Raw genomic sequence first — 16,487 nt, forward strand, 5'->3', positions numbered from 1 at the left:
TTGCAATGGAGCATACCCTAACAAAAGGGCTTAGCAGAAGCAGCAGCTCAGAAGAACATGCCCAAGGGTAAAAAAGAACCGTGCCTGATGTAGCATGTGCTGCAAAAGGATTTGTACACATCAGCTTCTCACGTATTTTTGGAGAAAGGGGAAAAAGTGAGGGAGGGATGACACTAGGCTCGCTTCAATTGTAGCATGGAGATGATTTGCAAATACAGTACTTGCATTTTGGTAAGAACTACTTCTAATTCTCAAATCCATTTGTGACAGAGCTTGTAGAAAAGTAAGGAACCTGATTAGCCTCAGCTACACCTAATGTCACCCCAATAGAGGGGCAAAGGAGCTGTCTCCAGGGGACAGGAAGGAGAAACAAAAAAGTAAGCTTACACCAAGGGTCATTTAGGAGTCAAAACAAAGAACGTTTTGAAAATAAACCCAGAACTTTAAAATAATTCCTTATTAAATACTGAACTAGTTGCTCAGGATCACCACCACTTAAAGTCTCTACAGCATCAGAGTCAAAGGTTAAATGAACACCTTTCAAAGACAGCTTTAACACAGGACCTCAGGTAAGAGCTGGGGGCAGAGATTCGCATCCTGTACAAATGCAGCAGGTGCCCTTAATTGGCTTAGCATAAGCAGGGAAAGTGATGGCTATTCCCTTAAAAGCAGGTTAAGTGGTGTTTAGCCAGCCCAGGTAAGCCAACACACAGAGCCCCAGTTCCCATCAAAGGCTTCCTGAGCTGCATGCATGGCATAGGACATGTTCTGAGATCATGGGTCATCAGTTCTGTCAGAACCAAACCAACATCTCCCAGAATGATTGTTTCTGGTAACCACGCTGCTCTAATGATGGATTATTCATGTTCTACAACTACAGGCAATCAAAAAATAAATCCTGGTCACGTATTTATGTATTTAAGGAGCCTGCCTATTAGCTAAGTGCTGTTTACATGAGAAAATGAGCTTCCATTTCATAGGCTAAAATTTAAACACAAGAAACTAAAAAAGACAACAAAAATGATATAAACAGCAACATTCCAGTGCTACTTTTGCATAAAATGCCACAAAGGTGGTTTACAAAATGCAATCCATAAAGCTCTCAGCCACTATTTACACGGAATGCTTAAGGTTGGGCTCAGGTATTTACACCACTGTGAAGATACCTGGATTGATGAATAGAGCACTTTCCCAGTTAACTCAGAGCTGCTGCACAGTCAGTCATTGGTTGGTTGATTTGTTTGTATTTAACATGATAGGGTCACATCGGCCATGGAGAAATAGGGCTGACCACTCTAAAGCACGTTTGTTGTTGGACCATCATCATCACTTCACTTGATTTGAATGAGTGCTGGCAGCAGAGGGGTGCTTCATCTTTGTACTGCTTTTTTGCTGGGAGCTGCAGCACCTAGAATCTTGCTGCACCTGTACTGGGGAAGAGAGATGTCTGGAAGAAAAATTAGACCTGATCTATGGTGGACACTGACCAAAACAAGTGTTCTAATGAAGCACGCAGCAAATTACCCCAGGTAATTTGTCAAAACCTGCATTTACTTTGAGATGTTAGCCTTGACATGAGGCCAATGCCAATAAAAGTAAACGAAGTGAGCTCTGGGGCATGCTGATCCTCAGAGCCCTCACGCTTTTAAAGAAAAGAAGCAAATACTCCAGCAACAGAGCAGCACAAAATGAAAACCGTTGGATTTTCCATTTGTTCTCCAATTTTGATCCACTGCTACCAGTGAGCTGCTGAGCCTACATAGGAACTAAGCCCAGCAATGTCTGCAACGAGTCTCACACCACAATGGCACCTCATAGCAGAGCCCCAGGAGCTGTTGCTGGGTTGTGTTTGTTTGAGATGTGGTATCTAACCTACCTCTTTCTGTTGGCCATGGATCAGTTCTTTATTGATGGTTCCCTCCCACAGAGTGGGTATGAAGAATAGGAATACTTTTCTCCTTGGCTGCCTGCTCTACTTTACTTTTTGTCCTTGGAGTCAGAGCAAACCCAATCATTTGCTCTTGCAGTTCTAAATGGTTCTGCACAATGAAATTGAGCACCTTCTTTCTACTTGCAGCAGAAATGACTACCTATGGCACACCTCCCTTCGGTCCTGATGAAGGAGGATGCCTGCACATCCCTAACCCAAACATGGCTCTGAAGGGATGTGGTTTTGTAAAAGGGCTCTGCAGAGAAAATCAAAACGGGGCACCTACACACACAGCAGGAACACACAGCTGACCGTATATGGACAGGCTGTGCCCCTGTAACACAACTTCCACAGCCACCTGTGAGCACAGCAGCCACTGAGCTCAGACAGCAATGGGATGGGCCAGCTGGCAACAGGGACACATGAGGAATTAACATGGAATTCAAAATCCACAGCCGTGGGCACAGAGCTCTGAGGAGAAAAGAGTGAAGGGCTTGCTTGTGCCACGGCCTCAGTCCCTCTCCACCACACAGGCAGGGAGCAGCCCAACACCAGCCCACCGACATTCAACACTCAAGTCCTTCAGGTCAAGCAGCAGTCTCCGCAGTTAATTACTGTTTGAATTACTCCAATTCTGCCGTATCTGAGCTGCTCTCCTTCCAGCTGAATCTTTCAAATGGATTACGTTTTCCTTTCTAGAGTAAGGATACGCATTTGATTGAGCTGTGAGGCCATGGCACGGGCCCTCCCAAACACGCTCTGCTCTGCCTGCAGGGAGGACCTACAGCAGTAGCGGACAGAGGGAGGCAGAGCCCCGCGGCTCCGGGCGGAGCCTCAGCCCTCTCACACGCACCGTTTCTCCCCGAGCTGCGGGCGGATCGGCGCGTCGCCGCCCGAGCTCGGCGCAGCCCGCAGCGTCACGGCTGCTTCCCTCCGCTCCGGCCGCGATGAACTGCAGCGAGGCGCGGCGACTGCAGGCGCTGCTGGGCGCGGTGCTGCGGGAGCTGCGCCGCGGAGCCAACGCCAGCGCGGCCGCCGCCGAGCCAGGAGCCGGGGGCGACGCCTCGTTGTACATCCTGCTCATCATGATCTTCTACGGCTGCCTGGCCGGGGGGCTCATCCTGGCCTACACCCGCTCGCGGAAGCTGGAGTCCAAGCACGACCCCTACCACCTCTACATCGAGCGCGACTGGGGCCGCGGCGGCCCGGGCCACGCGGCCGAGGAGGGCGGACCGGCCGAAGAGGAGCGGCCGCTGTGAGCCCGGCACGGCGGTCCTGCCGCCCTGTAACCGGGGGCCGGGCGGTACCGCTTTCCACAATAAACGCCTGTGCTGCCGTGCGGCCGGAGAGCTCTTATCGCTCATCCTTACGTCTGCAGGCATCCCTCAAAATCGGCGCGTGTGCCGCCGTTCTCTCACCGCACCGCTGTCACGCTAGCTGCCGCTCCGCGCTGTCTGACAGCAAAGCTGCGGTTCTAAAGCCCTTCCTCAACTTGGCAGCTGCTGCATCTCGTTGCCCCTGCCGTAACGTTGCGGGGAATGGCCGTACATTGGCTGCACGAGGTGACGAGGGGTTTTGTTTGTTTTTACAAAAATCCTGAAATTACAGGAGCTGCACATCGTGAACCACTGCACCAGGACCACAGGGCTTCAGTCACATCAGATCTTCCACAAGGAATTCCTTCAACGCAATCAGAATTAAGTGGACTACAACCAGTGTTCCCCTATCATGAAGAGGGAATTACTACACATCCAAACCTTTTTCAGTCCTGACCCAGTGAAGTGTCCACCAGCAGGACCACGGCCTCCACGAGGCGTTACAGACCAACAGCTCAGAGAGAACTGCAGACCTGCAGAGCTGACCTCAGCTGCGTTGGGCAAGGATAGGGAAGGGGCTGTCACCGCTTCCCAAGTACGAGACTTGCACACACTGAGCTGGCACATCCGACCTGCACGCAGCCCAGCCCAGCCCATCCTATGTCTGCCCCTGGCCCTGCGCCACATGGCAGCAGCTCGTCACACTGAGCAGCCCGGCGGGAATCAGCAATTCATCTTTGCAACTCCATTCTCAGTTGACGTAAATCTATTACCTGTGAATTTTCCAAAGAAATGCACAGGGCTGCAATCAGGCATTCAGCTCAAAAACACAACCTTTACTTTTATAAGCCCTCTGTTACGAGAGAAAAACATCCCTCATCCACCATCACACCTCGTTCATTGCTTTTTGCCAGTACGTGAACAGCCGCTTTCGAGGAGGAAGCACGGGAGTAAAACCTCATCAGAAATCTGACAAACACGAGAGCCACTGCCATGGCACTGAGCTGACACGCTGCTCTCACAAAAACAAGGTCACACATCCCATTTGTTTTGTGGTTTTGTTGCTTTTTAAAAATATATTTCAATTAAAACATTAAACGTTACACTAAGTTTTGTTACTTATGCGCACTGACTACAGTATATATTTTACATGGGTTGCTCTGAAAGCAACGCCTCCTATTTTATGATACTGGTCCACAATAGAGGCAGCAGCGGTGGGATGGCAGCAGAGGCTGAACCTTCCCAGCAGTGTCTCATTACCTGCTGTTGCCGTGTGGCAGATGGCAGCAGAGGGGCAGTCTGACAAAGCAGTGTCCGACATGAGGTGGGATGAAGCAAAGGGGTGGAATTGAATTCCTCCATAAATGTCAGCTGCCATTCATTGCTGCTCGCTGCATGTTTCCAGAGACCACACAGTGGGTGTGAGCACAGTGAGGGGTGGGTGGTGCAGATTTTGATGAGCATGCAGGCTCTCGTTCATTGCTGGTGAAAACACCGCTGATGAAAAACAGTGCTTTGTAGCTGAGAATTTGCTCTATCAAGCAATTATATTGCATAGAAGCATCTGCTTTTGCTTCTCTGGAAATAGGCACTACTTTCACAGAGACCTACGTATACATGGCCCAATGCAACTCCTCTTCACTCAGTGTGGCCCAGGCAACCCAAGAGGTTGGACATCCATGTGTTAAAGCTTCAACACATTCAGCATTTAAATGTGCTCTCAGTATGTTTTATTTAGTATCAGTCACTATTTTCCACTGCTCCATTCTACAGATTACCACACAATAGTAGTGGTGGTCCCCCTGCATCAGCACCCAACCAACACCATTAACTACGTATCTTCATAACATAACTCACCCCCAAATAACATGTGATACACCACACTTAGATCCTGTCTAAAAAAAGGGCAGCCTTGTGAAAACATTTTGAATAAGTAAGGCACAAAATCTCCTGCCAAGTAACTAACAAAGCACCCCATTCTAATTATCTGCAGTTCTACTGGTACATTTCAACACCTGAAAGAATCACCAGGTCTCGGTCAACTGTAGCACTTTCATTAGTCCATCTATTCTGCCTTATAGTTACAGTTCAACCAGATGTTTAAATAAGATAGCACGTTATCTGCCGGTTGGAAACCTTAAAGAACAGTGATGCTTCATGTATTTTCTATGGCTTTGAGCAACAAGTCATTTTTTGGGAGCTGATTCTGGCCCTGTGGAAGCCACCACACACCATCACTGCAGAGTGCAATGCTCCTCTTAAAGCACTAAAAGTTATTTATGTTCCCTCCCCACTGAGCATATTTGAATTAAAATAATGCCTGGCCGCACCGTAGCTGGTGATGCTGTTGCTGTCAATTTCAGTCTCCAGGAACACCTTAGAAGTGCTTAGGGGGGAGACACTGCTTTATTTCTGTTCAGGATGCAAGGTGGGTAATCACAACTCAAACACCCCAAGTCTTCACAGCCGGCTCTCACTTTACAGCCCCAGATCCTTCCCTGCTGCACAGGTTGCCAGCCACTCTGTCCCAAACCAGCAGCACTGCATGGGGCTGTTGTGGCCAATGCACAGGACCCAGCACTGGGTCTCATTGAACCTCATACAATTGGCCTCAGCCAATCCAGATCCCACTGTAGAGACTTTCTACTCTCAAGCAGTTCAACACTTCCTCCCAACTTGGTGTCATTCACAAACTTACTGGAGGTACACTCAATCTCCTCATCCAAATCATCAATAAGGTTCTAAATTCAGTAAGTTTCTAAATTCACTTCTGCACACAAGCAAAAATACCTGCTGTTTTATCCCTAGTCATGCTTTATTTTTCCCCAGCATTCCTATCTCTTTATGCTACATCAGCTGTCAGAGCTCTTCTCAGAATAATTATTAAGAAGTTATTATTTGCAGTCTCACTAAAATCCATACCTTCAAACACAGCAAGAACATTACAATATATTCAGCATTACTTGCTTCTAGAACAACACCTGTTTCTGCACAGACTCCGACCCTGCATTACCATCGTCTTCATTACCAGCAATCAACAGCCATCCACACTAAGTGATCGCCAGTCATTTCACATCAACAACCAAATAAACAGAATGAAGCATATGAACTACCACATGAAACATTCCTTATTCAAGTGCCTTGTTTCTTCTCAGCACAGAAGGAGTAGAGGCTCAACGAAACGTTACCAGATTGTAAATATTTCTATATTTACAATCCAAGATTCTGGAAAAAAATCTGTTTGGCTTCATCCAAATATTTGTTGGACAGCGGTCAAAACAACGGTAAGTTCTATAGGAGAATGTAAGGATAGGCAACAGCAACTTTGGATCACCCAAGAAGGGTAGTGGTCTCAACCCAGTAACGGAGAAGGAATCATTTATCCTTTTCTGAGAATCAGGACTTGCCCAGCACTCCAAAGGCAGCACCTTCAAGCACAGATGCTTCCCTTGTGGCTGCCAGCCCTTAAATGAGATAAGAGAGTGGCAACCCTGGGTCCACCCCTTCTGGTTGCACTGGTAAATTGCTTCCACCTGTGCTCCCAGGGCTGGCTACATCCCTGCACCAGGTGTTCAGTCACTGGTTTAGGTCAGGGACCTAATGATCTCCATATAGAGGGAAACATCAATCTGAGTCTGATGATCTGGCCAGCCCAACACCATTTATTGCTTGACAGTGCTCTTAGCAAGGCATTTGCTATAAGATTTCTTATTACTCCAAGTAACTTGCCTGACACATAGCCTGTCCTGCAGTGTCCCAGCACCACCTGCAACAATCAGAACACAACTCACATCTAGAACACAAGCAGTAAAGAAGCCACAAATTATTTCCTGAACTTTTAATATCTTAAGAACAAGCTATGAAAATGTCTTAAGGAAAAAAAAGGGGCTTTCTCTTTTTAAAATGGAATCTTACAAGAAATCTTTTAACAACTCTGAAAACTTACAAAATATACTCAAGTGCTGATAAAACAGCATTTCTTTTATAATGTGCTTTTTTCCAGTCACAGCAATGAAATGTATGCATATCAAAAGTGTCATCTGTATCACAAGAACAAACTGCTTTTCTCCATTCCAAGGAACAGTACAAGTATTTTAGGTCAATTTAACTGCAGTATGGTAAAACAACAAAGCAACATTAAGAACAGTGAGTTATAAAGACAATACAGGGAATGCACACAAAACAGAACATCTACCAAGACTTCAGCTGCCACAGCTCAGTACGTGGAAGTGCTCAGCTCTTCACCTGGCTTTGTTTCGCTGTCTGGTTGTACATCACTGACTTGGGATCAAGCAAAACTTAACAGTTTGCTTATCAAGCAAAAGGTATTTGTTCCTGGTTACAGTTCAGAGCACAAACATGTTCACTTCTTGGATGCCTGGCATAAACTTCAGACATTACAGCACAGTCAACAAGAAGGAACATTAAACCAGCACAGACTGATTTGGTACGTAATGGAATAAAAAGCAGTTCTATGTTTTCTTCTGTTAACTTCACCGCAGGAGCGATAACGAGCTGCAGCATCCCTAACTTATCCAGCTACCTGGAAAGAGACTTTTTGTCTGTAAACAGACAGCACACAGCTAGTACTTTCCCCTAGACTAAAGCAATTAATCTCTAATAAATTTCCCTCCCAATATCCCCATATACACACCAAGTCCAATTCCACCTATACATCTTACTAATTAAGAGTATAAACTGGGTCTGTGCAGCTAGACAGGTAGTAAGCCTCCTACACAACACGTCAGGTAGGTCTTTTTTTTTTAAATATTAATTGCAGAAGCCAGATTTAAAAGTAGTGTATATTTAAATAGCACGAAAATAATCAATAAGAACAAAATGATCAAAACATTGTCTCAGATATTCAAAATCTCCCATTCTGCATAGAAAACAGCTTCAAAATTAGTATACAAATTAGAACTTGGATCCAAACATCCAGTAAGTATTTACTCCCAGAACAAGCTTATTAGGTGCAAGTGTAAGTGTGTGTCCTGGCAAACGTGTTCAAAGTTTAAAGGTAAATGTTACAGGTGCACCCATCGCTACATTTCAAGAGACAAAACCTGTATGGTGTATGTAAGCAGACTCTAACACTACTGATGGAACGAACAAACAGGAAAAGCACAGCACACCAGTCACAGTTCTACAGTGCTATATGAGAAACAGGCAAACTGAGGGTTCTCTTCTCAAATTCATAGAAGAAATGCAAATATTAAACCTCGTATATTCTGTTAAGAACAAACAGTGAATAAAGCAACCCTTTCTTCACTACATACAGAACATAACAATGCATTTACAGTATTTACAGTTTTCAAGAATTTTGGATTTTTTACATTGTTTGCAGAAACCAAGTATTCTTCAGGTTGAAACCAGTTACACAGCAGCTTCAGAAACCACTCAGTGTAGCAGCAGTTTCTGAAGCAAGTCAGGTTACCAATTCCAATGTACTGCCATGATGTAAAGAGTACCTTTAACTTACATAAAGCCACTCATTTCACCTAAGTATCCCATTATCTATAGGATAATATCACACCAACCACAAGCATTTTATACAAGTTAGAAACTGTTCATTTTCACAGTTTTCCACTTTAGGTAAAAAAACCAAGTGAGCTGCAGTCCTAATGGCTGCTGCTGTCACTGCAACAGTATTAACAATTTCCCCTCATATATTTTCATTAGCAAGCAAGTGTGCTATCACATGTATAACTATATAAAAGCATCCATATTCAGATGTACTTTATAAGTTCCCAAGTTAAGATGAGCAATCTTCTAGCCTGCACCCACAAAAACTATTCTATGAAAGCTGCTATTTAAAACAAGAAAAAAGCACAATAGCATGAATAAATATGAAAAATGTTAAAGAAACATGAAAACTGTAATAAAAATCTGCAGACAAGGAAGGTGGTACTTGTGTTCAGAGCTTCTTTTTCTAAGTTAAAAGTAATCAAAGAACCCGTTCTGAATAACAGCACTGAAAAGTTGAAGGCTTCACAGTAATATACAGCTTTAGTGTCTTTTTTATTATTACAATATTTCCTGAAAAAATAACAGGGATTCAAAAATTGCAGACTTTCAATGGCAAGAATATTCCGTCCTTCACAGTGACAGAACTGACAGTTAGAGCAGACAGAAATGATGTTACTGACCTATTTCTTACACTACAAGACTTCAAAAGGAAAACTGCAGCTGAAGTCCTTCACATGTATTTGACAAGTTGTTGGCACTGAAGTTCTGAGTTATTCAGTATTCCCTAAACGCGGATCAATATAAATTAACAACCACCAAATTCTGAGATGCTTAAGTCAAAAGAAAACCTGACAAGACACAGTCCTTCCGTATCAATGAAGGTAACACTAGCTTTCCAACAGACTATTTGAGAAATCATACAGGCTGTATTTGCAACTTTCAAAAAGAGCAGAAATCATTGCCAATCCTCACAAGCCTCTTACAACCAGGAGCAGGTAGCTCTGAGAATTCTATATACATGTCGTGGGCATCTTCTTGGAAAGAGCTAAGATGCTACTGTAAAAACAGGCCTGTTCAAATTGAAGCAGTTACACGTTTGGTCAGAACTATACAACAAGAGAATTTTGTGTTCAAAGTTTCTGCATTACATACAAAAAGTCTGTAAGTGGCAGCACAGCTGCACGTAAGGCATTTTAGGAATGATTCCAACACAGCTCATTACCCTCAGCATTTCCTTAGGTTCGACTCCTTCAGCATTTCATTACGTTCAACTAACATGAGCAACCCGTTACATTTTCAGATCGTTTATTATTAAAGCCAACGGCCACTGGGATTGAGCCTGAGACATCCGCAGACCTTCCATAATGACAGATGCAACACGAAGATTGAGCACAGCCCACACTCAGAGCGGCCAATTGAACAGCTAGCTTCACCACGTGGAATGAGAGGTCACTTCCCGAACCCATCCTCACTAGTTGGCCCAGTCCTGAAAGCGGAAACAGTCACTCGCGATCTTCCACACCGTGCTGTTAGATGTGGCTTGTGCAGTCAGCAAGAAGTTCTGGTTGAAGTAGCGCTGCTTGTTGCCATCAAATTTTACTGTCCCACAAGTCACCACGAGGACTGTTGTCTGGCTTTGAGTAGCTTGCTCTTCACATGAAGAAAAAACAAAGAAAACAACCCAAACAAAGACTAACAGGTGAAAGAAGTATGAAATGCACATATTTTATTCAATTCTGTTACACTAGTTCCAGGCTAGCAGTTGGTTACACGTCCATGAAAAATACAGCTTTCTTACATCACTTCCATGTAGACAAAGGTGTATTCACTTCCCAACAGCACTTTTCAATGGGTTTTACATTTCCATCTAATGTTGTTCATTTGAGAGCACTACAAAAATCCTCAACATTTCTTTTTAGAAAAAGCTCTCTTTGTTTGATATGTGTATATATCTAGCAAGTTGCATGCACATTCTCCTCTCCCTCCTCTATTAGCTTGTATCCTTTCACAGCAAAAGCCTGCTTTACCACAGGCTTTGGCCTTACTTATACTCCAGAAATATTCCTCAGAAATCATTTACTAACTTCTCAGTTATGTAAGCATTTCTTTAGCAATTGCTAATTAGAAATCAAATGAATTTAACATCTATTCAAGATGTAAAGAAGTCAGAGCACATACAGATTAATAATCTGTCCCACATTCTATTGCATAGCAGTAGCAGAGGCTACAGCAGAGGTCTCTTGACTCACACACCGTCAAGGACAGCATCATCTGTTAAGCTCAACCTTTCCGGTACATGAGAACACAACACATCTGAACACAATCTTAACAAAAAAAGAACATTTTCCCAGACATGAGGTATAGTGTGGAGTTGCTGCACCTCTTGGTTTTGTGCTTTATTTATGCACAGTTTTACCTTCCAACCCTCAATATTTTCACTAATAAGACAGTCCCTAGGGAAATATTGAGCACTGTTATGTTGTATTTCTCTATCAATACTTATAAAATGACTAAATAAATAAATAGTAATAGAAGCTTACCATGAACAGGCTGGCAGTCCAACACATTAACCTGGAATTCACTGGATGGCAACATTTCAAAAAACTCATTCAGTGCCTCTTGTCCAGAGACTGCGTTTCCATTCCAAATTAACGTTGCTTTGTCCAAATACAGCCTGGTCAGAGCCTGAGGGATTACAAACAGTCATACTTGGGGACAAAGGATAAGCACATACAGTGCACAACATCTCAACATAGGAGTTGAAAGAATGTTTTGTATTACCGATTACTTCTGTTCCCTGAGGAAATAAAATGCCCTCCTCAATTATTAACTTTTAAAAAATAGTGCTCCTGAACAAAAATTGAAATAGAATCATGTTTTGCTTTATGACTAGTAAAGTGACTTGTACCTCTAAATTTTAATACTGATGGCATTTCCTAATGATGTAACTGAGCTGCTTGCTAACGAAAGGAAAGCACTACCTTTGCAGAATAAGCTCATCACCCATTCTGTGCAAACACACGCAACACCAGTAGTCAGAAACTATGATTTCAGGTAAAAAGAAACAAGACTGGGAGCAGTGGAACCATGCAAGAGGACAATTATGTGCAGCAGGAGACCAGGACCTCCCCAGTATTTCATAAGCTGTAACTTATGGGCAACTACCTCTCACAGAAGCTGTTGCTACATCTGTGCCTATCCTGCTTGAGCACAATATGACTAAGCAGTAATATGCAGCTGCTGATGATTCACGTTCACCTACATTTTTAAAATTACAATTATAATACACTGTACCTCAGAGGTCAGCTAACAAATCCTGTACCTCTAACATGTATCTGGATTTGAACTGAACTACTATGCTGAAGAACGGTGAGGCACTTTCTAACAGGGCCCCTTTCTGAACGGTGCTGTGCAGTAACACAAAGCAATCCTTAACAGGGCAGCCGAGGAGGCCAAGCTGAGACCTCTGTTCCAATGCAATTCACAGTAACCAACTTCAAGTACTTGAAGTACTTACTTTCAAGTGTAATGGTAGCTAGAAAAGCACATGGAACTATCCAAAATAGTTCAAAGTATTGGTAAAACATGGACATACCCTTCTTCTTTTATCCATAGTCTCATAATAAATGTTGACAAATTCTTCTGCAGCTCTGCAGGCTTGATCCACATAGGTTTTGAAATCCTGGAGGTAAAAAAAAAAAAAAAAAAGACAAAAAGCTTAAGTATTTTTTCAGTTTATATTTAATTATGATATACTACATTATTATTTATATTCTATGCAAACTAGCCATCTAAGCAGTAGCTCCAACTAGTGAGCGGCCAAAATCACTGTATTCTCCACTCTCACTGAAAGATGATGTCAAGCAATGCTAAAACTGACTGCAAACTGCTTTTCTACTTCCTGGAAGTATCTCATTAGCTTCCAGCAAGGTTCCAGTCTTAGGACTCATCTTTGAATGCTGGTTTATTTATTGTATTGAAATTGAAAATGGTTACATCGGAAAATGAGTTCCAGCTAGTTGAAGTGTTGTGAACACACAAGCATTCAGTGAAAAGAGCTGCTGCTTTCTGCGATGGATGTTCTGAATTAAAGGAACAAAACGTATCTAACATGTTGCTGAAAATGAACAAGAACTCCATCACACCACCACCACACTCGATTTTTTTAAACCAAATTCATAGGGGTATTTTAAATTATCTCTATAGAAAGAGAGATATATGTAGAGTCGCACATAAATACATGCAAAAAGTAATCATAGTTCTACTCAGACATACAGGAGGGAGAGAGAGTGCCCACAAGCATGCTGAACACATTCTACTATTAATCACTCCAGTTCTGCATCCACAAGAACTAAGCACCTCTCACATCTTTTTTCAATCATTTGATGTCACAATGCTGCACTGGGATCTCATTTAGTAATTTACTCAGTTTGTTTACCTGAACAGCAATATCTCAATTTCCTGCCTATAGACCTATGAGGACTACTCCAAAAGCAATGCATCCTATTTTGTCGTGTTGGTCCACCATGTCAGAGGTGGATGGTGGCGGTACAGCAGCAGAGCTGAACCTTCCCACCAATATCCCATTCCATTTTGTTGCTGTGTGACAGACGGCGGCAGAGGGGCAGCCTGACAGCATGATGACTGACATGGAAGTGAGGATGAAGCAAAGGATTGGAACTGAATTCCTCTATGTGGAAGACATGGCACCTACTGCCACTCATTAATACTTGCTGAACGTTTCTGGAGACCAATCTGTGTGAGCACAGTGAGGGGGGGCAGTGCATTGCAGCAGTGGTGGCAGTGACAGCTCAGCATGCAGGCTCCTGTTCACCTCTAGTGAAAAAGCACAGCTAATGGTGGTGACTGTGGTGGAAAACAGTGTTTTGTAGTTGAAAATCTGTTCAATCATACAGTGCTATTGTGCTCCTTGTATATGTTGTAGTTCCCATGAAAACACATAGGAGGCAATACTTTCAGAGCAAGCTACTTGTAATCTTTAATTTGGTTTTGTTATGATGTTTTGTTTAAAATGTTATAATTTCTCATTCTTCTATTTCAACATTACATTCTCAACATTTATAATCCCATCAGTACATCACAACTCCATTATTTTTCTTGGTGGTCTTTAATGAATATATACCAAAGCTACCACCAGTTCCTACATTACCCCAAGAAACACTTTTACTTGGAAAAATTTCCATGCTGCAAAATATGCTGCATGCACCAATACAGGCTGGGGGATGAGCTGCTGGAGAGGAGCTCTGCAGAGAGGGACCTGGGCGTCCTGGTGGACGACAGGTTGGCCATGAGCCAGCAGTGTGCCCTCGTGGCCAAAAAGGCCAATGGCATTCTGGGGTGCATTAAGAAGAGCGTGTCCAGCAGGTCGAGGGAGGTGATCCTCCCCCTCTACTCTGCCCTGGTAAGGCCTCATCTGGAGTACTGTGTCCAGTTCTGGGCTCCCCAGTACAAAAAAGACAGGGATCTCTTGGAAAGAGTCCAGTGGAAGGCCACAAAGATGGTGAAGGGCCTGGAGCATCTCCCCTATGAAGAAAGGCTAAGTGAACTGGGTCTGTTTAGCCTTGAGAAAAGACGACTGAGAGGGGACCTGATCCAGGTTTATAAATATCTGAGGTGTGGCGGCCATAGCGGTGAGGCCAGTCTCTTTTCAGTGGTACGTGGAAACAGGACGAGGGGAAACGGACATCAGCTGCAGCACAGGAAGTTTTGCACGAATGTGCGTAAGAACTTCTTCACGGTGAGGTGACGGAGCACTGGAACAGGCTGCCCAGGGAGGTTGTGGAGTCTCCTTCTCTGGAGATATTCAAGTCTCGCCTGGATGCCTACCTGTGCGACCTGGTGTAGGGAACCTGCTTTGGCAGGGGGGTTGGTCTCGATGATCTCTAGAGGTCCTTTCCAACCCCTACAGTTCTGTGATTCTGTGATTCACCAGCATACCAAATAATCTCTGCTTACTCTACAGGGACAAAGTGTCTCGCATTACTACTTTTTTAAATTCCCTGTGGATGGACATGACACTATTCTTCACCTTTCCATCTCCAACAGTTTCTGAACCCAGAGGCCAATTCTCAAGCCAAAGGGACATAGCAGTCATCAAGGCACTGTATTCCTGCAAGTGCCAACACAAACTGTGGCACTGTGAGGTAAGGAGTGTCAGAGCACCCACTGGGGAGCAGTAATCATAACCTGACTGGTTAGCTATTTGGGGCAGATGGCTGTTATCATTCCATCAGCATGCATTTGCACACACTTTCTAACCAGGAGCCAAACGTACTGCCAGTTAGTCACTGCACAGACAGAACAGTGTGATGGAGACCAACAGAGAAACACCAGGGTAAAGCAAAGAGCAGTTAGGGAACCTGTAATGTATAATCATAGAATCCTTAGAATTGGAAGGGACCTCTGAGGGCCACGTGGTCCAACTTCCCTGCAATGAACAGGGACACCACAGCTAGATCAGGGCCTTATCCAGCCTCATCCTGAAAGTCTCCTGAGACTTTATAGGGATTTAAGTCAAACAGAAAACAAGCTGTGTAAGTTTTAATACTCAGAACAAGTTATTTTTTAATGGTAACCCTGTACACATATTTAGAAACCTCCTCAGACATCTGATCTGGCCTCTCACTCAAATGTCAGCTCTGAGGTCTGATCTAGCTTCCAAGACAGGCCTGACTACTTGGAGTCCCAGCTCTAATCACGTTTTGAACATCTCTAAGGATGGAGATTTCAGTTTCTCACTTCTCCCATTCCAACACCCAACCACCTCACAGGGAAATCTCTCTTCTTGGCATTTAACAAGAACGTGTACTCGAATTACTACTTTTTTTGAAGACTCTGATGACAATTCCCAAACGTTAGTTTCCCCTTTAATCCTCCACCATCTATTCAGGGCCCGAAGCCCTTCAGCCACAGACCGCTCAGGCGCCCTATAACTCACAAGCCCACGGCCTGGAGCACTGAGCTTCAGGCGGCCGCGGGCCCCGAACCCCGCGTGCCCACGTAGAGGGCGGGACGGGGCGGGGGAGGAGCCGGCCTCTGGCCAGCGCCGCTCGGGCAACGCGATCAGCCGAGGAGCAGAGACCACTCGCCGCGAGCAGCTGCCCGCCGTCCCTCTCTCCGCCCCGCCGCCGCCGCCCGCCCCACGCGGGCAATCCCTCATCTCCAGAAACGCGGCGCCCGGGCCCAGGACGGAGAAGGCCAGGCAGAACCGCGCTCCGCTCCGGGCCGCCTCCGTGCGAGGCCGCAGCTCCCCGCTTCACAACCCTGGCCCTGACTGGCGGCTCCTCCCGCTCCGCCGCGAGGACCTCGCAGCGGTGACCGTGACCGAGCCCGAGCCCGAGCCCGAGCCCGAGCCCAGGCTGTCCCCGGCGCGGCGGGGGGCGCGAGGACTTACCACAGAGGCGGCCATGAGGCGGCAGCAGGCGCTCCAGGCCCCTCCCGGCGCGAGGCGGAAGTGCGCCGCGATCAACGGCCGCCACTTCCGGCCGCGCTCAGCCAAGAGCACTTCCGGCCCGCCGCTCACTGCCTGCGGGGCTGCCGGTTCGAGACCGCGGTGGTCACAGTCGTCTGACTGTTGTGAAGAACCATCGCGGTTCAAGTGCAGAGTAGCGTAGCGCGTGGCTCCGCCGTGGTTAATTTGGTGATCTTTTCCCTGCTGCCCCTTGTTGCGGCTGGAGGGCTGCGGACGTAAAACCAGGTCGCTGTACAAGCATGCTGTCTCTGCTTTTCCACCTGTTTCAGGTCTGCTCCCGCTC

At 45.2% G+C, this 16,487-nt stretch overlaps 2 protein-coding genes across 2 annotated transcripts; one reads left to right on the plus strand and one right to left on the minus strand.

Moving 5' to 3' along the window:
- The first annotated feature begins 82 nt into the window (after positions 1–82).
- Positions 83–4,349, plus strand: KCNE5 (potassium voltage-gated channel subfamily E regulatory subunit 5). Its single transcript, XM_085230833.1, has one exon. It carries the CDS (start codon positions 2,878–2,880, stop codon positions 3,187–3,189), a length of 312 nt encoding a protein of 103 aa, XP_085086959.1. The 5' UTR covers positions 83–2,877; the 3' UTR covers positions 3,190–4,349.
- A 3,681-nt stretch (positions 4,350–8,030) lies between these two features.
- On the minus strand, positions 8,031–16,279 carry NXT2 (nuclear transport factor 2 like export factor 2). Its single transcript, XM_085230832.1, has 4 exons — positions 16,127–16,279; positions 12,308–12,394; positions 11,253–11,397; positions 8,031–10,362 (listed from the first exon to the last, which is right to left on the minus strand). Exons 1-4 carry the CDS (start codon positions 16,139–16,141, stop codon positions 10,184–10,186), a joined length of 426 nt encoding a protein of 141 aa, XP_085086958.1. The 5' UTR covers positions 16,142–16,279; the 3' UTR covers positions 8,031–10,183.
- Positions 16,280–16,487: the final 208 nt, after the last annotated feature.

This window comes from Meleagris gallopavo, chromosome 9 (genome assembly GCF_905368555.1).
Source record: "Meleagris gallopavo chromosome 9, MGAL_WU_HG_1.1, whole genome shotgun sequence".
Lineage (NCBI taxonomy): Eukaryota > Metazoa > Chordata > Aves > Galliformes > Phasianidae > Meleagris > Meleagris gallopavo.